The sequence below is a fragment of the Marmota monax genome, unplaced genomic scaffold (assembly GCF_021218885.2).
Source record: "Marmota monax isolate L192 unplaced genomic scaffold, Marmota_monax_Labrador192_F-V1.1 WCK01_AAM20220418_F8-fsc00005, whole genome shotgun sequence".
Lineage (NCBI taxonomy): Eukaryota > Metazoa > Chordata > Mammalia > Rodentia > Sciuridae > Marmota > Marmota monax.
The window spans coordinates 14,412,509-14,439,556 of NW_026692254.1; the positions used below are offsets into that span (position 1 = coordinate 14,412,509).

General features: G+C 42.1%; 1 protein-coding gene and 1 pseudogene across 1 annotated transcript in view; one reads left to right on the plus strand and one right to left on the minus strand.

The window, feature by feature from the left end:
* Nucleotides 1-266: 266 nt before the first annotated feature.
* LOC131423917 (mitotic-spindle organizing protein 1-like) lies at nt 267-1,734 on the minus strand (annotated as a pseudogene).
* Nucleotides 1,735-19,105: 17,371 nt separating this feature from the next.
* Chsy1 (chondroitin sulfate synthase 1) overlaps nt 19,106-27,048 on the plus strand; it is an 84,419-nt gene continuing 76,476 nt past the window's right edge. Inside the window, exon 1 of the mRNA XM_046435918.2 lies at nt 19,106-19,489. Coding sequence (XP_046291874.1) covers nt 19,137-19,489 — 353 coding nt within the window. The 5' untranslated portion in view covers nt 19,106-19,136. The remainder of the gene's footprint in view (nt 19,490-27,048) is intronic.

Below are 27,048 nucleotides of genomic sequence, written 5' to 3' on the forward strand. Positions count from 1 at the left end.
GAATTATCATTTTGATGAGTTAAAACTTTAAGGGTAAATAATGACACAAAATGATTTTAGAAAGGCAAACTTATAATTCCTGATATACATTTCATTAGTTTTTATTTAATGACTAGAAATCCTTATTCCTTCAGAAAATATTACATATTCATTGAAACACACCACTTATCTAGTGATTTATTGTATATCTTCATCATATTTATTAGATAAGAATTCCAATTACTTTTATGTAATAAAAGTAAAAAGGAATTTTGCATGTTGGCTGTGTTTCACTTTATACATTATTTTTAGGCCTTTATAGGTTATAAAACTTAGAAAAACATTCCCAACTAATATTCTTATTCGATGTAAATGACTCAAACTACAAACAATACTAAGCTAAGCACTGTTATTTTAAAATCTAAGTTTCTAGAAGTTTTATTTTTCAGTCAATACAAAATGATCTAGTTCACACTATTAACTGCCCAAAACTGTTTAAAAAACTAAATATTCTTTGTTAAAGAGAAGATTACAAGAAATGTTTTCTATGTTCTCATTTTAAAAAACAAGATTCTGGTATACATGGGGAATTTAAATACAAACTCTTACATGGTGGCTAAAATCTTGTCAACTTTCAGCCTGATACAACATAATTCAACAGTTATTATGCATAAACAATTCAAAATTAAAGTTTATAATGGAAATGTCAACAAGTCATAACTACGTCATGTCAATACTGATGGGTTCCACTATACTTCCACCAGGCACAGCAGATGTGCACATCTGATAGACTGCTTAGAAAATTAAAGCTATCAGAACTATAAATAAGGAATACATAAATGTAAACATAGCAATGCCAAAACATTGGGCCTTAAAAAAAAAATGATGCGATGCAAACACATTTGATAGTTCTCTCTGTAAGCCACTTTCCACTGATTTATAAAGCTATGGTTTTATAATTCTTTTTAAAAGGAAAATTTTTCTACACTGCTGCATGCAGTAATTTCACTGTACATTCTTGACTAAAATGCAGTCTTCAAATCCTCTTGAGGCATTTGACATATCTCATCAGGATCTCTCCAGAAAGTGAGCTTGTCATATTTTCAGCAGCCTTTAGTGCTTCAGTAGCCTTGCGGAGTTCCTTAATAACAGATGATAAAGCTTCTGGGTTAATTCCTTGTTTTCAAAGCCGTACACAAATAGACAGTGTTTCCATATCTAAGCCAGTATTCAAAATTCTTGAAATCTCAAGCACAACATCCATGGTCTCCCTCACCGCATTCAGATTTGCCGCCGCGGTCGCTGATGACCCGGCGCCGCTGCCACTGGCCATGGCGGAGCTACCCGTGTAATCTCTAGAAAAGGCATTTGTGTACTTGAGTCCACATCACCACTTATATCAAGTGGCATTAGAGGGGTGGTTACCTTCTTGCCTGTTCTAACTCCATGAGGTAGGGCACTAACAGATATCAGCTCATTCTAGGTATCCAAGATGCATCTGCAGGCCAGCAAAATTTCTGGATTGGGGGAAAGATGTGATTACAAGGAAGTGTGATGATTCTACCCCAGAGGGAGAGTGGAAGCTGAGCAGCACACAGCAGTTATCCCAACGTGGTCTGTGGGCTTCCGGAAGATGTCAAACATTGGAGCTGAAAGGGCTGGGGTGGGGTTATCCCTTCAGTTCCCCCCCGCCCCATGAGATTGAGCATAGGTAGAAAAACATAATAGGTTTAAAGACTGAGCTCTGGAGCACACCGGTGGTAGAGATTAGGAAGGTCAGAAAAAAGCAAGACTGAGGAATGGTCAGAAAGGGGAAAAGCAAACAATCTAGGAGGCCCAAAGCCAGATGAATACTGTTTTTGAAGAGTGTTCTGGGTAATTAAAAAAAAAAAAAAATATATATATATATATATATATATATATATATATATATATATATATAGATATAGATATAGATATAGATATATATATATATATTAGGATAACTTCAGTTGAGAATCAAGCCCATCACACTTACCATCACAAGTGACCTTAGGAACAGTTAGCAGGATAGATTTAACAACAAATGGACAAAAAGATGGGAGAGAATACAGAAAATATTTTCAAGACTGGATACCACAGAGAAGAAAGGTGTGGTCAGTCATTTGAGTAAAATCCAGTAGGTAATGCTATAAAAGAGGTGGGAATGTCACAAGGAGGGGCATGTATACAATATGTCCAGTGCTATCAAGTAAAATGAACCAAACATCCCTAAAGTCTGAAATTTATGGGCCCAGGAATGCATCTTCAGTGCACTTGGCAGGGCAAGGAACAGACATTAAGAGACCGCTCATCCAGAGGGAACCAAGGCTTATTTTTATGTGGCCTTTTTTTTTTTTTTTTTTTGTACCAGGGATAGAACCCTGGGGCACTCAACCACTGAGCCACATCCCAGCCCTTTTTTATATTTTATTTATAGACAAGGTCTCCCTGAGTTGTTGGCTTTGAACTTGCAATCCTCCTGCCTCAGCCTCCTGAGCTGCTGGGAGTACAGGCATGTGCCACCATGCCCAGCCTGACCTTGCTCCTTAGAAGAAAGACTTAGTAATGCTGTTTGATGAGGAGGAACCAGCAGAGATGATAGGATGGAGAGAGAAAGGGGCAACAAAGAGTCCCGGAGGCATGATTCTTCAAGTCTCTCTCAAATCATTTGGCCAAAGACACAATACCATCTACCTAAAAGTTTCCATTGAAGATTTATGTGTTCTTTGCCCAACAATTTATTAATGCTGCTCCATGATTAAGATGGATGGGGGATTCATCCATCATTTAAAAGTTAAGAGCTCTGGGCTAGGCTGTAATCTCAGCAACTCAGTAAGATTGCAAGTTTGAGATCCACCTGGGGAAACTTAGTGAGACCCTGTTCCCCCCAAAACAAAAAGGGTTGGGCGTAGCTTGGTGGGGGAGAGCTCCTGGGTTAAATCCCTATTCACCCCCCTCCATAAAAACATAATTAAGAGCTCCCAAATGTCTATTACTTCTGTTCCAGAGGCCCAAGGGGACATGGGTGGCTATTGCTGATTCTGTGACAATCGTTGCTCTGATAACTTCCACTGTGGCAGCAACCACCAATATTTCTGTTCTGCTGACAGCTGCTGTAACTTCTCTTACTGTTCTAATCACTGCTACTGCTGCCACCCTCACTGCAGCAAGGACTGCCACCACTGCTGCTGGACCCAGAGGCTTGCCAGGGAATTTTCCCACAGCCTCTTGGGGTGGAGGTAGTGAGCACCTCCACCATCTCCTGACAGCTGAGGGCACAGAGCCGAGCTATCAGGACAGAGCTGAAGTTCAGTGGCTAACTGCTGATTGTGCCTGCAGAGCCTGCCCCTTTTGCCTGTATAAGATTCACTACTCATGTCCTCAGAGACCCAGTCCCAGAACACTGTTTTGCCTCCCTTGTGCTTCAGAAAAAGCCCCATTCATTTGGTATTGCTTAGTCTTTTTGTGATCTCTGCTTTGAATTGAGCAGAGCCCTCAGTAGAGTTGGTAACACTAAGAACTGAGAACTCCTAACACCAAAGGAGCTGTCTTTTGCCTTTTCATGATTTCTGCCTGAATTAAGCAAAAAGAACCCTCATCTGATTGGCAACAAAGTGACCTCTGATTTGGAAGATGTATATCCATTAGCTTTTCCCCCATCCCAAACCACTTTGAATGATTTTAAACAACCATTTATCCTTAAATTCTGCTGGGCATGGCTATGTTGATTTTGGCTACACTCACTCATATGTCTGTGGTCATCTGGTGGCTCAGCTGGAGGCTGACTCAGCTAGTGGCCTTCTTTGTGTCTGAAGTTGGCTGGTTGTCAGTTGGACAACAGGTGAGTGGTCAGGCCAGGTTGGATGCATTCACATGGCAGTTCAGTTCCAAGGACAATGTGCCAAAGCTTTTCAGGTTATCTTGCTTCTCATTTTGCTACAATCCCATTGGCCAAAACCATTTAAAAGTCTACTCCCGAAGTGAAAGCTAGAGGAATATTCCCAATGAGAGGAGCTATAAAGTCACATTGCAAGGGAATAGGTGGAGGGGAAGCAACCAGCCATTTGCAGTAGAATTAGTATACAGTCTCATAAGTGCTGTTAGGTGAACTCATGCATCATCAATGCACATCTTGCAACCTGAATTCTTTTATCTGGATCAAATCTGCCCCCACTTGATCATCCCCAAGATTTACAATCAAAGGAATTGTGTAGCAATTTCGAGGAATCATGCTCTGACCAATACACTACATCCCAACCCCTAAAAAGCTTAAGAAAGCATCAGTTGGAGTGCCAGTGGGAAATATGGTATACTCAAACTGGTTGACTGCAGAGCATGTAACAAAGAAGGTATTTGCTAACAACACGCAGACAAGACTTAGGCATGGTACAATACTAAGGGAAGCTAATAACACTGGGGAGTTTTTGAGCATTAATGTCTCAAAAGCCTGAACACTGACTAGAACCTGGAGAAAGGTGTGTATGGAGAGGACCTGAAAGAGTTAAGTCTTCAATCCAGACAGCCAACTTGCAGTGATCCAACTAGAAGGACCAGGATACTGTGACCTCTCCTCCCATCCACCATTCCTCTGCCAATAACTCCTATTGTCTGAATCCAGCTGAAAGCTGGTGACCCTGGGGATGTGCTAATCTCTGTAAATTGGTTGACTAGTGCCTGGTAGGAGTTGCATTGTGTCTCCTCACCCCAAGAACATGTTGAAGTTCTAATCCCTACTGGGTACCTGTGAATTTGCCTTTATTTGGAAATAGGGTCTTAGCAGAGATAATCAAGTTCAGATGAGGCCAGTTGAATTAGGGTGGGTTCTAATCCAGTGTGATTAGTGTATTAGTTAGGTCTGCCCTAATAAAATATCACAGACTGGGTGGCTTCAACAACACAAGTTTACTGTTTCACGATTCTGTAGGTTGGAAGTCAGAAGGTACTTGTAGAGTTTGTGTCTTCTGTAACTTACTTCCTTTGCTTGCAGATGACCACTTATTGCTGTCATTTCATATGGTCTTGTCTTTCCTGTCTGTGTGTCCTAATCTGTTTTTTTTTTAAAGAGAGAGAGAGAGAAGAGAGAGAGAGAATTTTTTAATATTTATTTTTTAGTTTTCGGCGGACACAACATCTTTGTTTGTATGTGGTGCTGAGGATGGAACCCGGGCCGCACACATGCCAGGCGAGCGCGCTACCACTTGAGCCACATCCCCAGCCCCCTAATCTGTTTTTAAAAGGCACCATCAGACTGGGTTAGCATCCAACCAATTTTTCCCATTTTAACTGAATTCTTTGAAGACCCCATTGCCAAATACAGTCACAGTCTAGATTCTGGGGATTAAAGCTTCAACATATGAATTAGGGTGGGGTGAGGTAAAAGCAATTCAGTCCATAACAGTTGTTATCCTTGTAAGAAGAGGAGAAGAGACACTGAGAAAAGAAGGCCATGTGAAGACAGGCTGACTAGAGGGATGCAGCCTACAGCTAAGGAGCCCCTGGGCCTTCCACAAGCTAGAAAAGGCAAGGAAGTTTCCCCAGAAAGTTTAGGGGAAGCTTGGCCCTGTCAACACCTTAATTTTGTTCTTCTAGTTTTTTTTTTCCATTTTTTATTTGTTTTAATTAGTTACACAGGACAGCACAATGATCTTGACATATCATACATTTGAATCAGATGGGATATAATTTCTCAGTTTTCTGAGTGTACAGGTTGCAGAATCACATTGGTCATGCAGTCACGTATGTACCCACAGCAATAATAATGTCTATTTTATTCTGCTGCCCTTCCATTCCCCCCTTCCCCTCCCCTCCCCTCCCATCCCTTTTCTCTACCCAATCTAATGTGACCCACTTCTTTTTTTTTTTCCCTCACATCATCATACCTGTATTCTGTATAACAAAGGGGGTCTCCTTCCCTCTTCCATGCAATTCCCATTCTCTCTCCCTTTCCCTCCCACCTCTCTTCCCTATCTAGAGGTAATTTTCTTCTCATGCTCTTCCTCCCTAACCCATTTTGAGTCACCTCCCTTATATAGAGAAGACATTCGGCATTTGTTTTTTTGGGGATTGGCTATCTTCATTTAGCATAATCTGCTCTAATGCCACCCATTTCCCTGCAAATGCCATGATCTTGTTATTTTTTAGTGCTGAGTAATATTCCATTGTGTATAAATGCCACATTTTTTTTTATCCATTTATCCATTAGTTCTTCTAGTTTTTAACCAAGCTGCATCCCCACCCCTTTTTCATTTCCTATTTTGAGACAGGGTCTCGCTAAATTACTAAGGTTGGCCTCAAACTTGCTATTCTCCTGCCTCAGTCTCCCAAGTCTCTGGGAGTACAGGTGTGCACCACCACAACAGGCTTATACTGCTAGCCTTTAGAACTGTGATAGAATAAATGTCTCTTTATAAGCCACTTTGTGGTCATTTGTTACAGAAGCCATAAGAAACTAATACAGTGACCTACAGGAAATGTAGTTGTCCTATAGAAATTTCTCTTATATCTTGTAAACAATATAGATACAGTCCAAAGGCTCAGGAAGAATAAAAGTGGCATGGATATATTATATGTAACATGCTCAGACACATCCTAATAATGGGAGATGGCCTGGACGGCATTCTTTCAGCAAAGTCTTGAAAAAATGCTGGTGAAGGGAGCACCAACATTCTTGAACTGCATTGGTGGTAACTGATCAGAGCAAAGCCTGACTTGAGGACAGGGTGACAGGTCATGCTGGACAGTTCAAGTTTGGCACTCCAAACCCATTTTCATCCCCTCTTTCACCAGAAGACTAACTTGTATGAGCTTCAGGGACTTATTCACAGTCTGTTCAGGCCAGTCATTTGGGTGTTGACCTGGGGCCACCTTGACTTAGCAGATATAAACATCACTCCTAGGTGCTCCTATCAACACAGTAAACCTGAATTGTTTCCATAAATTTGGCTCCAGCAAACTTTATCATTGTTTTATTTTACCTCCTGACACCTGTGGAGTCCCCTCTCCATAATTCTTCCCCATTTCCCACCAGTGTGGGTAGATGGGGTCCTGCCACACTTTTAGTGTATAGCTATGGCCTCCCACAGCAAGCTTGTACTTTTCAACCAGAGATGTTGGGATCAGACTCCTTCTGTATCCTGGAGGCTGTGAGGAGCTGTGAGATGAGACCTGAGGGTGGTCAGCATCAGGTGGTAGGGAACTACCTTAGGTGCATTAATTGAAAGATGTTTCTATAGGAGTTGGGCGGTGAGAGGCTGAGACAAAGGGATTTAAAGGTTCAAAGTTCTCTGCAACTCTTAGTCAGGCCTAGTTTTGGCTTTCAACCTTTTTCTCCAACTGCTGCAGAGGATGACGGTCCATCAGGGCTTTCTGATCTTCCCCCCTTGTGTTCTACATTGGACAAAAACTGCCTTCAATTTGTCCTTTTCTCTGTGTATACACTTGAGGGTCACCAGAAGCAGCCATCTGACCCCACGGTCTTTGTAATTCCCTTGTTGCCATTGTGCCTAATTCACTGTCCTTTGATCTCCTATTGCCTGGTCTCCTTTTGCCTACTTTCCTAGGCCAACAGGGATATCCTGAATGCCCCTGATGCCACTGTCAGCCACTAGTATCCCATAGCTTGCTCCAATAGCTGAGTAAGCCAGTCCCCAATCCCATTGTGAAGGTATGTTTCTCAAGCCCATGTCACCAATCATATCACTATAGTGAGATAACACTACATACTTCTTAGAAAGACTAAAATTAAGAATATTTATGATTCCAAGTGTTGGTGTGGACGGCATGGATGTGGATGAATTGGAACTCTTACATTCCTGTTAGGAATGGAAAACAGGGCAGTGAGTGATATAGCTCAATGGTAGAGCACTTGCCTAACATGTTCAAGGCCCTGGGTTTGATTAGGGATGGGGGTGGGGAGTGGAGAGAAAAAGAAGAAAGAAAATTGAGAGCGATTTGACAGTTCTTAAAAATAGTGAAATGACACCTACTGTACCACTTAGCCATTCTACTGGTAAATATTTACCTAAGGGAAATGAAAGTGTGTGTTCATATAAAGCCTAGCAAATGACATGAATGTTCACAGCAGCTGTACATTTAATAGCCCAAAATGAAATCAGTGCAAATGTCCATAAATGAGTGCATGGATAAACTGTGGTACATTAAGTGGAAGGCTGTTTAGCAATAAAATGTTGTTTCAAGGTATTTTCTTCTATGTGAAAGAAACCAGAGCCTCCAAAAGAGTACATACTATATGATTTCATTTATACAAAACTCTTGAACATGCACGTGACCAATAATGATGGAGCACAGATCAATGGTTTCCTGAGAACAGAGGTATGGGCAGAGATGGAAGAAGCATAAAGGGGTGCAAGAAAACTTTTGGGGGAATGACCATGGAAAGGGTCATTATTTTAGTTGTGGTGATACCTATCTATCTATATGACATATATATATACGTACATGCATATATATGTCAAAACCTAAATTTTACATTTTAAACATATACAGTTGATATCAGTTGTACCTCAATAATATTGTTTTTAAAAATTCTTTCTATTCAAATAACTGGTGAGGTTCCTATCTACTCACTGGGCCCAGATGTGATGGGTGGCTCTGGGGAAGGGTCAGAAGTGTGGGGTCTTGGAGTCTCTGTGAGCTTTGCTCCCTTGATATCATAAGCTGACAAAGAAGTGGAGAAGCAGAGATGGGTTGGCCCGGAATATGTCCCACATATGTGTCCTGGGGAGCTCCCATAGCCAAGCCCATACAATACAACTTTCCACCTTGCTTCTAGAGTTTGCCCTCTGGCAGGGAGGCAGATGGTTTTATTACTATCAAATATTTAAAATTTAAATTTCTTTTTTGATGCTGGGGATTGAACCCAGGAGAGCTTTACCCCTGAGCCATATCCCCAGTCCTTTCTTTCTTTTTTTTTTATTTTGAGGTAGGGTCTCATTAAGTTGCTGAGGCTGGCCTCAAACTTGCCATCCTCCTGTCTCAGCCTCCTGAGGCACTAGGATTACAGACATTTGCCACCATGCCAGGTTAAATATATTTTTCAATGGCTTACGTGTTTATTTCTGATTTACAGTTAAATGGCACGAAGCTTCATTTCAAAACCATTTCTAATCAATCAGAAAATGTCATGAAATACAGAAAATGTAGAGAAGAAACAAATGACACTGGTTGAGTAGAAGTCCTCCTGTAATTTCAACATTGCTGAAATGGTGTTAAGCCACTCTAGCGGTGGCAGCTGAACACCAGGACCAGTTGTGCCTTAGGCCATTTCCAGTTGTGATAATGGAAGTGTGTTCTTTGGGGGTTTCCTTCCCATTTACTAGGCGGGATACATTTTCAGAGTGCCCAGAGTGTTCAGGTGTTGGGGTCTGAGGTCTTTCCTAGGGACCATAATGAGGGCTTTTGCTGAAGGCTGAGACAGGAGGATTGCAAGTTTGAAGCCAGCCTCAGCTACTTAATGAGATCCTACCTCAAAATAAAAAAACGAAGGACTGAGGATATGGCTCAGGGGTAAAGCTCTCCTGGGTTCAATCCCCAGCACCAAAAAAGAAATATAAATTTTAAATATTTGATAGTAATAAAACCATCTGCTTCCCTGCCAGAGGGCAAACTCTAGAAGCAAGGTGGAAAGTTGTATTGTATGGGCTTGGCCACGGGAGCTCTCCAGGACACGTATGTGGGACATATTCCGGGCCAACCCATCTCTGCTTCACTTCTTTGTCAGCTTATGATATTAAGGGAGCAAAGCTCACAGAGACTCCAAGACCCCACAGAGAGCTCATACCACTGAGACAATACATGGATGTGTAAGGGTAAAAGAAATTGAAGTTAAAGTGTAAAAGACTGGGCATTGTATAAAGTTTCTAGGCTGCAAGGCCTGAGTTAAAATGTAAAGGATTAGGTATTGTTAACCTGAAATTCCTGTAGTTGTTGAGACAATGCTTGGAACCGCCCAGTAAATATTCCCCCTGACTGCTTGGTTGTTTAATAATTCAGGGCTCTGTGTGATCTCACACGTAGGCATTGCAGGGTCTAGACCAATTAGTTTGAATGTGTACCCCGTTTATAACTGACCTATCACCCCCGCCTGACCTGTTCCCACCAATGAATGAACTAATCATGTTTAGGAATTGTTGTTTGATTTTCCCGCGGTGTATGATGATTTGTTAAAGGAGACTGTGATGTATGTAAAATCCCCGCCCTCCCCAAAAAAGTGTACTTAAGCAGTGCTCAGCCCCTGCTCGGGGCCCTGGGCTGCTTTCCTTTCCTGGGTGAGCCTGGAGCCTCAGCGCGCTGAATCGGATCCTCAATAAATCCCCTTCTGCCAATTGCATGAGTGGTCACTTGGTGGTCTCTTTCTCCAACGCTTCACCGGACCCTTACAGATGCTAACAGCTTAAAAGTGTCATTTTTCAGGAGAAATTTTTTTAGATGAAGTTTCAAAAAAGTCAATAGCCTTGGGCTGGGGTTGTGGCTCAGAGGTAGAGTGCATGCCTAGCATGCGTGAGGCACTGGGTTCGATTCTTAGCACCACATGAAGTAAAATGAAGACATTGTGTCCACCTATAACTAAAAAAAAAAAAAAAAAATTTAAAAAGGGTCAATAGCCTTTCTGTGTTAGGCAGCTTTCAATAACTGTGACAAAATACCTGAGTTAAAATCAACTTTTAAAGAGGAAAGGTATAGTTTATCTCAAAGTTTTGAAAGTTTCATTCACTTGGCCCCACTGCTTTGAGCCTGTGGCAGCACAATATATCATAGTAGGAGTGAGTGACAACTGGGAAGAAAAGAGAGGAAGAAGAGACGCTAGGATCCCCAAATTTCTTTTGAGGACATACACCCAATAATCCAACTTCCTCCCATTATGTCCAGTCTCGTAAAGATTCACCACCTCACAATAGTACCACTGGCTGAAAACAAAACTTTGAACACATGGATGGGCCTTTGGGGAATGTTCCAGAACCAAATGAAAGCCCCCTCTTGTAGGGGACAAGATGATAAGATGGGCTTATCATCTTTGCACTAGTGTTGAGGCTGTTGAAAGTCCAGTGATGTGAACAACCTCACTGACCTTTAACTCCACCCCCTCCTCATCCTATGCCTGCTCAGATCCCATGAAACATCAGGATTTTCTGGGCTTGGGGAAGGCATTCTGAATAGTTTTTGAATTGTGATACTGTTTGATGTTGGCAGGGCTTACAGCATCAGTAGAACATATCAACAAAACTCCCAGTTTTTTGGGGTGGTACTGGGTATTGAATCTAGGGGTACTCTACCACTGATCTCTACCCCTAGTTCTTTTTATTTTTATTTTGGGACATGGTGTCCTTAAATTTCTGATGCTGGCATTGAACTTGCAATTCTTCTGCCTCAAACTCCCAAGTCTCTGGGATTAAAAGCATGCGCCACTGTTGCTTGGCTAAACCTCCCAATTTTTCACAGCCATGTAATGCCTATTTGGAAACTCAAATTTTTGTAGTGAGGCTGGGCATGGTGGGATATGCCTGTAATCCCAGTTATTTAGGAGGCTGAAGCAGGGATTGCAATTTCAAGGCCATCCTGGGCACTTAATGAGACCCTGTCTCAAAATAAAATTTAATAAAGACTGGGAGTATAGCTCAGTGGTAGAGTGGTTCAATTCATGTATTAAAAAATATGCAGCAATGACATGCAGACAACCTTTCCTGTATGAAAGTTGCATCTTGTGGTCCCAGACTAGTGCAGGAAGACAAAACTTCTCAAGAAGCATCCACAGCCATATACAATAAGCTTAGATGGGCTGATATTTTGCAGGTGTTGGGAGGTCACTGGCCCATCTGTCACATGAAAGAAGAGATCCATGGCTATCATACCAATCTGGGCATCAGGATCACTTGGGGTGCTTGTTAAACCTGCAGAAGTCAGCCCTACTTTTCCAACATCATTCAGTTTCATGATGCAAAGAGTAGATTCCAGTTCACAGGGTTTTTTTTTTTGAGGCAAAGTGCTGAGAGCCATAGCTAAGTAGGTACGACACATGGCAATTTCCTTGTCAGCCTACCCCATGTTGCTTAGAGGAAGGACTCTCCATTGTGGACCCAGGTCATTTGCAGCAACTTTGCATGAAAGGTGACCTTGCTCAAGGACCAGGGCGGATAGGGGTTTAGGGCGATCTGGGTTTAGGGCAGTTCCAGGTTTTAGGTGATTCCTGCTGGGAATAGGGCGTATCCTGCTGCCTCAGGCGCCTTGAGTTCCCTTTGAGTTCTCGCGGGATTCAGAGAGTATTTGTGATTCAGAGCCCGGTGGAGAGTGTGGAATTTGCCCAGAACGTGCGTGTAGAGTGCCGGTGAGAGGTCGGGAATAAATACTTGCTGTTTGAATCTACAAGGCTGTGAGTGGCTCGTGATTTTGTGCCCAGGCAGACTGCAGCAGCAAAGTCTCACTAAGTTGCTTAGAGACTTGCTAAGTTGCTGAAGCTGGCCTCTAAACTTACCATCCTCCTACCTCAGCCTCCTGAGTTGCTGGGATTACAGGTATGCGCCAATTGCCCAAGTCAGTTCAGTTTTTTAGCTCAACTTTGTGTTTATCGCCAGATAAACACAGACTCAAAACCAGTATATAACATTGGAAAGTACTGGAGAAAGCGATAATTAGAAATAGGCTATTATTAACCATAAAATAAAGTGTTTGATCTCTTTTGAGTCCAAGATTAAAGAAATCCTCACTTAACAAGAACAGATGTATACCATGAGAGGGCGCCATTGTCACAAAGTTCTAGCACTGTCTTCCCAACCCTTTTTCAATGTACTATCCTACCAAATTTTGAAAGATTTAAAAAAAAGTTTAAGAGTTAAAAGGGGAAAAATAATAAGACACACAGATGGGGAAGGTGGGTAGAACACTTTCCTAGTGTGCACAAGGACCTGGGTTTGATCCTTAGCATCAGGAAAAAAGACAAGGAAAAGAAAAAAAAAAAGACTACCATAAATTAGGATTATGGAAGGCCCGAGAATAAAATACAAGGAGGAGCAAGTATTAAATAAATAGAGAAATAGATTCTAAGTACATTTATCCAAAGTGGTGTTTGGGACCATAAGTGTTTGTGTATTTTTAAAAAATATATAGTAATATTTTGGAGATGGGGCTAAATTCATTTATGCTTCTATACAATATTTTAAATAATTTTGTATATGAAACAAAGCTTAATGTTATGGAACTTTTAATTTGTAATCCTATTTCAGCCCTCAAAAAGTTTCAGATTTTGTAACATTTTGGATTTTGGATATTTGAATTAGGGATGCTCAACCCATATAGGCATTTTGATTATTCAAGAGGGCTCTTACTATTCAAGGGGGCCCCATGCTTGAAGAATACTAACAATGACATATTAAGAAAACTATGAAACGAAACTTTAAATTAGTTCTCTGAAACTTCATTTTTAATTAGCTATTGAGGGGTGAGAGACAAAACTTGAAATAAAGTACTATGGAGATACTTGCTTAGACTCTGATGCATTCTGGGCTCCTTGGCTGTGGCTGGTGACAGCACTCACCATGTGGCTCACTGACTTCATTTCTTTTGTCCTCAGTGTCCACTTCTGTAACACAAAACAGCTGTCAGATAGAATCTGTGATCTTAATGATCTAAACTGTTAATATTTTGGAACATCTGTTGTGTGGAAAAATTGGTATCATTTTGTCTTTGTTGGCTTAAGTAATACAAGCACATATTAAAAAAAAAAAAAAAGCAAAACTGATGTTTAAAAATACTCACTGGAAGATCTCATTCACATCTTTCCTTCAAACACTCCCCGCACCCCATTCCCCCTGGCTCCTCATAGATCCTCCCTTTGTTAGGCGTCCATCTAGTGTTTTGTTATAAAAACACTAGCAATGTTCTTATTGGTCTTTGTTTTTCAGTATGGGGATTTACACGGAGCCACATCCCAGCCCTTTTTATTTTTTGAGACAGGGTTTCACTAAGTTGCTTAGGGCCTCACTAAGCTGCTGAGGTAGGCCTCAAACTTGTGATCCTCCTGCCTGAGCCTCCTGAGTTGGTGGGATTACAGGGGTGTGCCACCATTCCCAGACAAAAGCATTCTTCTTCTTCCCCTTTATTTTTCACCATCTTGCTATAGAGAGAGCCTGCTCACTTTGTTTTACAGCTGCAGAACACAGACTGCCCCAGTTTACAATGGTTTACTGAAGATTTTTGATTTTATGATGGGGCAAAAGTGATGTGTTTTCAATGGGAACTCTAGTTTGAATTTTGAATTTGATATCTTTTTCCCATGCCAGTGATTTTGGTGCAGTCCTCTCTACAGATGCTGGGAGCTGCTGTTTCCAGTCAGCCACACCATTAGGAGGGGAAACAAGTGACACTGCACAGTGTGCCACGTTGTTAAGCTGTGAAGTCCTGTAGGTTAGGTGTATTCAATGCATTTTCCACCTATAATATTTTCAACCAATGATAGGATTTTTTAGGACATATCTTCTTCATAAATAGAGAAACACCTGCATTTCATTTTCCAAAGGCTAGTCCATAGTTTATTTATTCATTCCACACACAATCACAGAGAACAACCTTGTACAAGTGTCATTTTGTACTGGTGTGGCTGGAGGATAAATTCTCAGAAGTGGGCTCTAAATTTAATGCACTTGAAATTGCTAATGATGATAAAATGCCCTCCAAACAAGTTGTACAGACTGCATGACAGAATGCTTCATCATACCTTTCTTAGTGTGAATTCCTAGAGAGCCCTTCATTGCCAGGCTGGCTAACAGCCCTTATCAACCATCAGTTGAGTGATAAGAGTATTCATGACCCTAGTGCTGGCATGATATCGGAATAACAGGGTGTGCAAAGGATCAGGGAAGCACTGGGGGGTGATTTAATGGGTGCTATGATGAAGTGTTCTTTTATCCTTGCATTTTACTTTAGGTATTTGTGTATTTGAATTGCTGCTGTCTCAATTAGTAGCTTAAACCTTCTTCTGCAGCTTGAATTCAAAGTGATTTGATGCTTCATTAAGCTTTGAGTAAAACAAAGAGGGTTTGAGCTACACATCTGGAATGTCTCTGCAAGACCTGACCCCGACTGTGGTTAGCCCTCAGGTGGCCATGCTGGCCAGCTGACCAGCACCAGGGTTCAGGTGTGAAGGAGGGGGGTGTCCTTCCTGTGGATGAAAGCTATGTCTTTGTGCAAACCCTCCAGCTGCAGAAATTCTGACCCTGCTATAAAGATTCATGGCATTTCTTGGCAACAGATGGGAAAGTCAAACTTCTTTGTGACATAAGGATTAAGTGTTAGGCTAGAAGCAAACTGTCCTCGGCCACAGCAAGGAGGTTATCTCTCAAAGAACATTTAGGCTGTTTCCCAAGAGTGCCTGTGCTGGCGGCAGCCGTTTCTAGTTAGTAAGATTACATCTCACCCGGCCAGTGTGCAGAATTGTGCTCAATTTTTTCTTTCTGGCTCTGTCATAATATACATGTTCACATGCACACATGCTTGTGTGAGAAACACACTGATGATGCACAAAGACGATAGGCAGAACAAGGAAGCATGAAACATTGAAGAATGTTCCAGAGAGAGAAGCCAGAGTAAAACCCATAATCACTTGCCCTTTCCTGTCTCTGACTGGAAATGCTGCAACTAGAAGGAAAAATTGAAAAAATTAAAAAGGTAATGAGGATCTTGCCCGACAATTTAATAGCAATGTTAATAATGAAGCAAAATTTTATTGGGTTAATAGAGGTTAAGTGGTAATATTAGTAAAGTGGTCATTACAGATAATCTTTGCAGGCAGTGAAGAGAACCTTCTGAAAGGATGGATTATTACAACTCTCAGAATTCACTGTTTCTTAAAAGAGGCAGTTCTAAAAGTTTTTTTTTTAAATTATTACCATTTTTTTCCAGGGACCCTCTTTTGAGGCTCAAGTCCAGACACTGTGTTTTTCAAGAAGCCCTTACAGGGAACTCTGTCAGTTGTTCAAGGCTTGCTGCCAATAAACAATTGAGGTATTTACCAAGAGTTTCCAAGAAATTGCTGCAAATTACACGAAATGTTATACCTGCAACAGGCATTCAATGTATTAGCAGCAGGGGAAAAAAATGTATTTCGTGTGGAAACAAAGTTGCAATTTGTGAGAAAATGTTCAGTCATGTAGGTAGAGGTGAATTTTAATTATGTGTCAGAGAATCACAGACATGCAAACAGAAAGGAAGTAGATGATCCAACATTTTAAAATGAATTTCTCAATATCAGTCTAGACTCACTACCAGGAGACTTTAACTGGATCTGTTGGAAAGATACATTTAAAGAAAAGGAGACTGTCAGACCCTGAAAACTCTTTGAGCTTGGTTAAATGGGACTCTGTTTAGAAGTCAGAGCCCATCCCAGGCTCCTGATCCCCCCATCCAGCACTAGCTGCCTCTCAGGTGCCATTAGGAGTTTTCATGGAATATGCTCACAGTTCAGGTTTCCCTTGTATGTGGGCCTGTATCTGATTATGGTTAACACCACTCCTATTTTGCAGTCAATGACCTCCAAAATATCAAAAAAAGGTTCCCAGTGCTGTTAATCAAGAACCCAACAAACATCATTACACTTTTCTTAATGTACTGTGGTGAAACACCTACAAAATATTAACAACCAGTCTTCTCCCTATCTTTAAAAATAAATTAATGTGAGGAGACTTGTGAGTGAGGAGCTTCCAGGGCCTCCACTATTGAACCTGTAGGTGAGGCCGAATGTGAACCTAGGAATCCAGGGATTTCTAGGAATTGGGAAGTTGTGGAAGACAAAATATTATTCCCTTCACATGTTTCTGTACTTTTTATTGGATTTTAGTTTAGGAGAGGAAATAAAGACATGTCCAAAGCAGGTTATGAAATCATTGACTATGTCATGAAATTGAATGTCTACAGGCCTGCAACTTGCCATATTGATGTCTTACATAAATCATTTTGAATTATGGGGCTGTTGCTGAATTTGGGGGGCTCTGCTGATTCCCCAGCATTTGTGGTTTATGGTCTTACTGGAAACCTCTTTCGATGGTTTTTGAGCCTGTAATTCATGGTTGTATGTTCTGTATTTTTCTCAAGACCATTGCTGGAATCCTGTATTCACTGCATAATTGTATTTTATTTTTGGATGTGGATCACTTCTTAGGAGGGAGTGTGGGGAGGTGAGTAATGAACTATTTTTGACATAAATCACAGAAGTCTAAGAAAGTAGTAGTACTCCAAAGAAGAAACAAGAGTGACCACCATTCGGTTAAAAAGAAAGTGACTGCATTTCTCACAGCTTGGTATTTTAAACCATGTTAATATCTCAGTTATTTGGTCTTATTAGTAATGAAGAGAGACTCAATGATTACCCCCAAATATGCTTAGTTTCTGTCTCGAATTGCTGGGTTCACTTAATTAAATGAGAGTCCCTCAGGCCCAAGAAATACTTTGCTCTTGGGGCTGGGGTTGTGGCTTAGAGATAGAATGCTTGCCTAGCATGCATGAGACACTGGGTTTGATCCTCAGCGCCACATAAAAACAAAATAAAGGTATTAAAAAATACTTTGCTCTTAGAGAATTTCATTATGAAACCCCGATAATATATTGGCGACTAAGTAACAGGACTGATACTTAGAAACATTTGTTGAATTGTCACGTTCTCTGTTTCTGTAGCTTTAACTGAGTTTTCATAAAGGAAATGTATAAAATTTAAAATCTAGCGTAGAGGAGCTGGTACCCAAAACCTGTCTTCAGAAATCCAGGACCCTTTTTGTAAATTAACTATTAAAATATTGACAAAGACTCAGATGAACGATACTAATCAGCTATCTGCCCCCATAGCTATCTGCCCCATGGTAGTGGTTTGTTGCTCAGAGTATTAACATCTTCTGCCTTTTCTTCAACATCTACTAAATGCTAGTACTGTATGAAGAGCTTGTGTACAAAGTGTGGCTCCTTCCTCCCTCCCTCCCTTCTTTCTTTCAAGGTAACTGAATTCATGGTTAACTCTCCAAGCCTGCACGTCCCAAACGGCTCCCCAGCTGTTGATTCTATACGTGCCGGTTCCTGCCCACAAGACGGCGGGAACAAAGATACAGTGTGGATGGGGCGACGCAGGCAAAGGAGCAGGGAGGTCAGCCGGGCTGACGGGCAGGGCGCGGCAGTGGGGTTTATCCGAGGACAGTGTAGGAGCGAGGAACGTGCGGTTCGTGTAGTTTGCGGCCAAGAAGCCCCTTCTGCAAAACTCGCCCGGGAGATGTCCATTAGCTACGCCCAGGTGCTCAAACGGACTGCCCGCGGTGGCGCCCACGGAGGCGAGTTCTCCCACCCGGCGCAGTCAGCCTGCGGGCCGGCGGGGGCGTGGCCGCCGGCGCGGATAACGGGCTGCTGGAGCCGGCGTTTGAATAGGCCTGCAGCTCTAAGGCAGACGCGGCCCCACGCCCCCTCCGCCCGGCCGCAAACCGCACCGGCGGGCGGGGCGCGTAGGCTTTTTTAATTTTATTTTTTTGATCAAACTTTGGCCACGTGAACCGCCCCCCATTCACTTTTGCGCCAATCGCTCGGCGCGGACGGATCCCGAGAGGGGCCACGGTTCGCAGCCGCCGGAGCCGCTTCATAACGCGCTGTGCGTGACGTGAGGGGCTTCTGTTGCAATGGCGAGCTAAGCCGGAGGATGTGCAGCTGCGACGGCGGCGTCGGCCACGAAGAGGACGGGGGCGGGCGCAGCACAACTCGAGCAGAGCCAGCCGGGGGACGCGAGCTGGGCGGGACAGGGGCTCTGGCCCGGCTGCCACTGCTATCGCCGTCGCGCTGGCCCCGCGCCTCCGCGCGCGAGCGGGAGGAGCCGCCGCCGCCTAGCTCCCGAGCCGACGCCGGCGCGCTCCGGGCATGGTCCCCTCTTAAAGGCGCAGGCCGCGGCGGTTGGGGCGGGCGTGCGGAACAAAGCGCCGGCGCGGGGCCTGCGGGCGGCTCGGGGGCCGCGATGGGCGCGGCGGGCCCGCGGCGGCCGCGGCGCTGCCCGGGCCGGGCCTCGCGGCGCTAGGACGGGCTGGCCTCCGCAGGCGGGGGCGGCGGGCTGAGGGCGCCGGGAGCCTCGGCGGCGGCAGCGGCCCTGCGGGCGGAGTGGCGCGGGAATGGCCACGCGCGGCCGGCGCGCCTGGCTCAGCGTGCTGCTCGGGCTCGTGCTGGGCTTCGTGCTGGCCTCGCGGCTTGTCCTGCCCCGTGCTTCGGAGCTTAAGCGAGCGGGTCCGCGGCGCCGCACCAGCCTCGAGGGCTGCCGGCCCGGGCAGGCGGCGGCGGCGGCGGCGGCGGCGGCGGCGGCAGCAGCAGCGTCCCAGGCCGGCGGAGTGCGCGGCAATGTGCGGGGGGCGCAGCTGTGGCTGCACGGCTCGGCCCCAGATGGTGGCCCGCGCGACAGAAACTTTCTCTTCGTGGGAGTTATGACTGCCCAGAAATACCTGCAGACCCGCGCTGTGGCTGCCTACAGGTGAGCCCTTTCTTTCTGGGTACAGCCTCCCGCATTCTGCATCCGGGTGCGCCACATTACCTGTTCAGTGGCTCCTGCCCTTGTCTAGTTATCAGGCTCCCAGACTTCTTGGGGGATCCAGGTGTTCTTCTCAGGAGATGACCGACATTGGCAGCTGATGTCATGGGTGGCAGGATAGCGAGCACAAGGCTCAGGAGCCCTGCTCTGGGGTCGGATGGACTAGAGTGACTCTGTGGGTGTGCCTCGTCCTAACCTTTTGCAAGGCACTTCAGCTTTCCGTGTCCAAGTCTCCTCCTTTGTTAAATGGGCCTGACTAAACGCGTCTGTCTCTTGAGGTTGTAGGTTGTAGGAAAATTCATAGCCCAGTACTTGTGGTAGTGGTGGCAAGTGAGGTTATAATTTGATTCTCTAAAATGAGCACATTTGCTCTTGCACAGCTAGAGCTCATATAAATTAATCTGGCTAGAGATTTTCCATAGCATACTTCTAGGTTTTACAGTTGAAGGCACTCCGGTGAACGAAAGGGGGTGCCCACTGTGCACTTCACCACACCGGTCTGAAAAGCAGAGAGAAAAAGAGCCTTGGAGAAAAAAATCATTTCCCGTGGTAGATTCCGTGGAAGGCAGCATTCCCGCGTTCTTTAGCTCATCAATTATGGTACATGCATGTTATCCAGTAACTGAAGCCTAGTTGGCTAAATGAGTCATAAAAGTGGCTGTAGTCATGTTAAGGATTAACAAAGGGATTAGCCAAAGCAGTCTTTAGAAAGGAGATGATTTTGGAATGGCCGGCATGGTTAGAATCAGATTTGTAGTGAAGTGAATTTAAAGTAGGAGAGGGATGTACACTCAGTAAAGGGATTTGGTGGAAACTTTATGTGTGAAATATAGAAAACACTGGAGTTCATCAGGCCACAAAAACAAGCCAGTGTCAGGAACGATTTTAGAGCTCGAATGTTTTGGGAATGAACTTTTAGATCAGTCAGTACTGAGCAAGGCTATAATAGTTGCTGGGGGTTTTGTTATGTTGTTTTTTCTTTTCTTTTTTTTTTCTGTTTTAAATGCCTTTGTAACTTCAGCTTTTAAATTCAGTACTGCTCTTTTATGTTTTCAAGCATTAGATATTGTAATGGGACTAGCATATACAGATCTTTCCTTCCTTTTAAAGGAGGAAGTATTGAGAAACAAGGTCAAAGAGCTTGACTGCCCTTTGAATGACTTAATCCCCATTCCTACATGTTTCCATTATCTTGTTGAAGTCCAGACTCCACATTCTGCCAAGAATAGTTCTGAGCAGTTGAAAAGCTTCAAATTTAGGTATTGTACCACAAAAATGGAATCCCAATTAGAATGTTATACTCCATATATGTGTAATACATCAAAATATAGTCTATTGTCATGTATATCTAAATAGAACAAGTAAAAAGAATTTAGGTATTATAACTATAGACTAATACATCAGTTTGGGAGCTATCAGATCAGGTTCTCTCCTAGGTGTACCATGATTTACTTGGGGTTTTATACTCTTTGTCCAGAGAAACATCCACATCAGAAATTGGTGAGTCCACATGACTACAGTTTGATGGCTGGCCATTTGAAATCCCAATTCTAGGGACAATTACCATAGTAGTTTGTCCGATGCCCCCAACAAATACCAGCATACTCAAAATGTAATGCAATCCAGAATTACTAGTTTACCCTCCGTGATAGTTTCCCAAAGTCCATGTTTGACATTCTGACTTTTGGTTTCTTGTCCACATCTCCTACCTCCTTTTTTATTTAAAACACACACACACACACACATATACACACACACACACACACACACTAAGATTTTGTTTATTTTCTTATAGGCAGTTGGGGAAAGTAAAAACACAGTTTGCCCTCTGGCCTGGGTTCTTCCTTCTTTGAGACACCTCTGCTTTTCTGAGAAATGAAGACCCCTACCAGAGGTTTGCAGTCATTCCTTCAACTTTCTTGCATAGCTTTTATTTCTCTAATTTGAAAAACTCAGCATACTTGGAGTCTAAGGGTGGGCCTACCTTACCAGTTAGAGTGTCTGCCCCTCCTGTCTACCCTGTGTTTAGACTGGCTTCAGGAGATGGCACAAGACAATTTTAGCCTTAAGGAACTTTTAGGAAAGGCCTGAATTGGGATGGAGGTTATAGGGTGTAACTTATGATTACATTTTTGTTGTGCTTTGTAGGCCAAAAGTCCACACTGAACTCTCAAATTGGAAATTCCATGTACAGATTTGTATGTTAAGTAGACTTGAATTTCGAGTCTTCTAATGCAAGGTGAAATCATAGTTGCAACTGGGTGTGCTCAGTTTTATATTTCTTCTGGAAAGCAAATTTATTCTTAGTCTCAGGAAAAAAAATTCACTTTTCTTTTTAAACCTGTTGTTTAACTTATGGATGAAGGAGATGCTAACACTTTTAGTAAGAGGATAGTGTGTTGTAAGATACTGAAAGTGTCAAAATTTAGGTTTAGAACTAGTAACTATCAACCTCTTCTTTCCAAGAACTGTTTGAAATCTATAGAAGATCTAAAAATCTCTTGAGATATTCAAGAAGATATGCCTGTCTGCACTAAAGTTACTGCATCTTAATGATAAAACAACCTCGTCCTTACATACTTTACTTTCTAGACCTGCCAAATGCTTGTAATAAGGGTAGGTACCACCAAGAGATGGCAGGGCAGTGATAGCTAGCAGCAGACAAAATATAGAATTTAAACAGGAGGCAAAATAAAACTCGAAGTGCAGTAGATCAGAGACCAGCCAGATCTGACTTCTATAGACTATGACTAGAGACATAGCATTTGGGTTCATAGGAGTATTCTTGGTTCATCAAAATGTTCAGTTGCACTTTGGATTCATCCCTTTGTAAAGCAAATACATGCATGGCCCCTGTGGATCTAGACTCGCTGAGGTTGAGGACATAGCAGTACAGATGCTTGTTCCAGGGGGAGGGACAGACACTAAAAAGAGGGTTTCAGCAAGTGGTGGGCACTGTGGAGAAAATAGAACAGGGTAAGGGCAGGGCTGGGAGGTGCCCTGTCTATATTAGGTAGTTGGGGAAGGCTTTAGAAAAAGTGGCATTTAGGCCATTTGATCTGATAATGAGGAACAGGTTGTCTGAATATCATTGATGAGCATGTGAAGCAAAGGGAAGAACTGTTAAGATCCAAGGCAGGAAATAGTTTGGAAAGGAACCCAAACATGGCCAGTAAAAGAAAGGGAAATGGGCTTACAGTGTCCAGTCTTTCAGAATTTTATTCTAAGTGAATGAAAAAGCCACTCAAGCATTTAAGCAGGGAAAAGGGTGAGTAGTTGGGATTCTGCAAATAAACAGAAAATAATTTATTTTGACTCATCTACAAAGTTATTTGTATTCTAGGTAATTTCACTTTAAAATACTATGATTCCCCTAAAATAATTTATTGTGTTGATTATCAGCATGTTGTGGGAATGCCTTGTTCCGAATGTCTTGAGTTACTAACTGCAATCCAAATTTTCTCCATTTTTAAAAATTTCTTAATATGTTCTTTGTTAAACAGAGGTTAACTGTTTATGCAATTCAGTCTGTCTTTCCCTGATTTTATAACTCCTTCCTTAAGTTCTGAAAACTATTGCCCTAGGGAGATTTGAAAAGGCAACGTTTTTTTTTCTAATGCTAGAAAGGATAGAAGTCATCTCCGCTTCATTTTTTTCCTTCCACATAGTATATTGTCTGAGCACCATGTGTTGAGTAAGCTCTCATTTCCCACCCAATTTGAAATACCATCTTCATCATATTCAAAATTCTTGGGTAGGTTTTTGGACTTCCTCTTTTGTTTTATTGATATTTTTTTGTCAATTCTTATGCCAGTACCACCCATTAAAATTATTTGAGGTTGAATAATATTTTAATATCCGGTAGACAAAGTCCCCTTTGTCATCTGTTTCAGACATTTCTTGGCTACACTTACATGTTCTTGCGGGGGGAGTTGTGTACATATTTTTATTTTATTTTTTGTCAAAGTTTTGATTAAAAAAATAGCATACATATTTAGTTGTTTAGTTCATTTAAATCTCAGAACACTGATCTAATCCAACACTTCTTATTTGTCTTGGTTCTTACTTCTCCTGGGACTGATGGGCGACAGTTTGCTTATTTCTTTCTCAGAAGAAAGACTTGGTTGGTTGCCTTCTTTGCCCAAGAGTGATAAAGGGTACCTATAAAGATTAGTATCTGTCTGTAGGGGACTGTGGGGAAGAAAAGGTGAGAAACACCAGCTGTGGATGCAGGACTCTTTTTTCAAGGTACTATTGTATCAGTTAATGACCTCTTCCCAATACTTTGAAAGAAGGCAGACTGTTCCTTTTACCAACCCTAATGAACTGCTCCTCTTTTATATATCTCAGAGTTCATTTCCTTATTTTTTTAGCTAAGTTCACCATGTTTATCTTGAACCAGTTTAGAGCAGTACTCACTTTCTTAGATGCAGTTCTGTTTGGCAGACATTTATATGGAAGGTTTTTACATATAAAATCAAATAACTTCTAAGTGAACTTTTGCAGCACAATCCATTTCAAGTGTGTATTACCTGTAGAAAAAGACTAGTGAAAAATGTGGTCCTGAAAATGAGGGTAGTTTTAAATATCGTGATTTGAGATCTTGTTGTCTCCGATTGGAATATTCCAAGCATAGCCATGGTTGTGTTCTCATCATATGGCAGTTTGACTTTTCCCTGTCCATGAGTTAAGGTGCTAGTTATTAAAAGTAGATTACCAGTGCTGGGCCTCAATCCGTACAGAATTTAGTTCAGGGAAGGAAATGGATGATGATTGATGATGAGGGAGGTGCCTGAACGAATTACTGGGGGGTACAGAAGAAAGAGGCTTACACTGCGTGAAGAGGATCAGGGCAGTCTCACCCACACTCCCACCCTTTCTTTCCTGCTGAATCTTGAAGGATGAGTAGGAGTTTTTGAGACAGAATAGTATGTTTCCTAAAACATGAAATATGAAGAAATAATGAAATGATGGATGAGAAAGGGACAGTTCATTGGAGTTCAGCTGTGAGCTGTGGATGACGGAGTAGCAGGCAGGGACATTCAGGGCCAGGCTAAGGAATTGGGTTTTGTGGTATGGGTGTCCAGAGCTATTGGTGGTATTTCAGCGGAGAGTAGCTTGGTGTGTTTGGAGTTTCTGAAGATCAGTTGACAGCCTAACTATTTAGAGAATGGGCAAAAATCCAAAGACAAATTGTTACTTATTTGACGGTTGGGGGGTGATTGGCAGTATTTATCAAGAACTTTAAAATGCATCTCTCCTGAAATCTAGCAATTCATTTAGAAGTTTTCCAAAGGAAAATTTGAAATGTATGAAAAAGATATTTAAAGTACCTTACATGTCCATCAGGAAGTTTGGATCATGATTAATTGAACTGATTTAATTGTATTGTGATCTATATTTCATACCATTAAGATGGTGTGGGTCTGGGGCTTTGGCTTGGTAGTGGAGTGCCTGCCTACTATATACAAGGCCCTGGGTTCCATCCCCACCCAGCACTGAGAGAAAGGGAAAAGCAGTGTGGCTGAAATATTTTTTTCAAAATGAAGAAGTTCAAAATATACTTGAGCACGACTGTGCTATGAAATAGTATAGGCAGCATGAGGCCCATTTCGTTTATAATCAAACTAAACTTAGATATTTGTGTAGTATAGAAAAGAAAGTGTAAAATAATATATACACCATGATGCTAAAAGACTTTTTTATATTCTATATATTTTAGTTGTTTTATAATCAGTAGTTGTTTGTAATAAAACTATATTGGAGTGGGGAGGAGTTGACAGCTCTTTTGAAGAACCATGAATTTGATTCCCCCCCACCCAGTACTGGAAGTTGAACCAAAGAGCATGCTATACCATTGAGCTATATCTCCAGCCCTTTTAAATTGTTGGAGACAGGGTCTTACTAAATTGCAGTTTCAATGTATTAAATTGGTCTGTCTGCCTTCTCAACTTAATGCATTGTCATTTTTGAAGCACTGACTGCCACAGCATTTATTTTGTATATAAACAGATTTGTTTTGGATGGTTAAAAGTAAGGGGCAGTTTACTCCTACTTGATGTCAAGTTGGTGCTTGTGAACCAAAAACCTGAGAATTGTTGAACACTAGATATCAATGTCATGAATGTATGATTTTTGTAAGTTGATCACAGGTGTAGATAAACTTGTGTCTATTACTGATGATAATGCCCCAAAAGAAGTGAGCAGGATTTTGAATAGTAAATAGATTTCAGAAGGTTATGTTTGAATCAGGTTTTCTGGCTGAGAGTAAAACCTGACCCCAACACTTAAGTTTTGCCTGGATTTATTGTCACCAAGCCAGACAGACAAAGGTCGGGTAGGAGTGGTTGAAGTGTGTGTAAGACTGCTCTCCTTATCTTTGATGGCTGTTTCCTCAGCCTTATCAGTGGCCCAGAGACTGGAAAAGAAATGTGGGTGATAATCTAGGTGACAAGTGTATGGGATAAGAAGCCAATAGGCTGGCCTGTGGGGGCTGTCGAGCTGTACCTGTTTACATTCTGGCTTCCATGCTTATTAGTTTTATGATGCTGGGCAAGTTAGTTACTTAGATTTAGACCATAGTCTCAGCTTCTTGGGGATAATGATACTTCACATACCTCACAGAGTCCTTCTGAGTTTGAATGAGTGTAATTCACTCTGTAATTGTTCAGTGAAAGGTAACTGTTGTCTATGGATAAGCAGGCTGATTCAAGGTAGTGCCTCAATACTGATTTCAAAGGGGTCAGCTAGAATAAGTTCAGGGTGGTTTTTATTGTTTGCATTTAAACACTGATTTTCCCCCCCTAGATTTGGAAACTTAAATTTTGTTCATGTGTATCTTCTTTTTCTCCCAAGAACAAAGGAAATTATATTTACTTGGGGCCAATTAGGAATGTAATCCAGAAAAACGAGATTCAGGCAGGTTTGAAAATGTGCTCTCTGTTCATACATATCCCTTAGAGTTAGTTGTATGTTTACACTTTTAAGTGTACAGCAACATTTTACATGTTATACCAAGTATCTCTTCAATATTCTAAGTTATGGAAATCTATCAGGAGATCAGAATTTGCCTTCTGTCACTTACATTCTGAATTTATTTCTTATGTTTCAAGGAGGATATATTTAAGGTCTCTATCAGGGGTGTTCCCATTGTTTGTTGTGAACCTGTGCTCCAAGAGCAGGTTACTCTTACCTCTTAATACTTTAGAGATGTCTTCTGGGGGAGTGCCCAGGCCACTGTTGAGATGGGAAGTTGTAATCTACCCTGCCAACAACTTGAGAAGAAAAATGCTGTTTAGTACTTGCTTTCCTTGTAAGTATGTATTTTTTAGGATTGTCAGTAAAGAGCAAAAGTGATTTCTCTTTTTAAAATAATCTCTCCACTTATTCCAAAAAGACACATCTTAAGGACAGTGAGTCAGTTAAAAGATTTTAAAAGGGGAAGCCACATACCCGGAAACCACATATTCAGAAGGGTGAAACTGTAAGTACATTTGATGCAG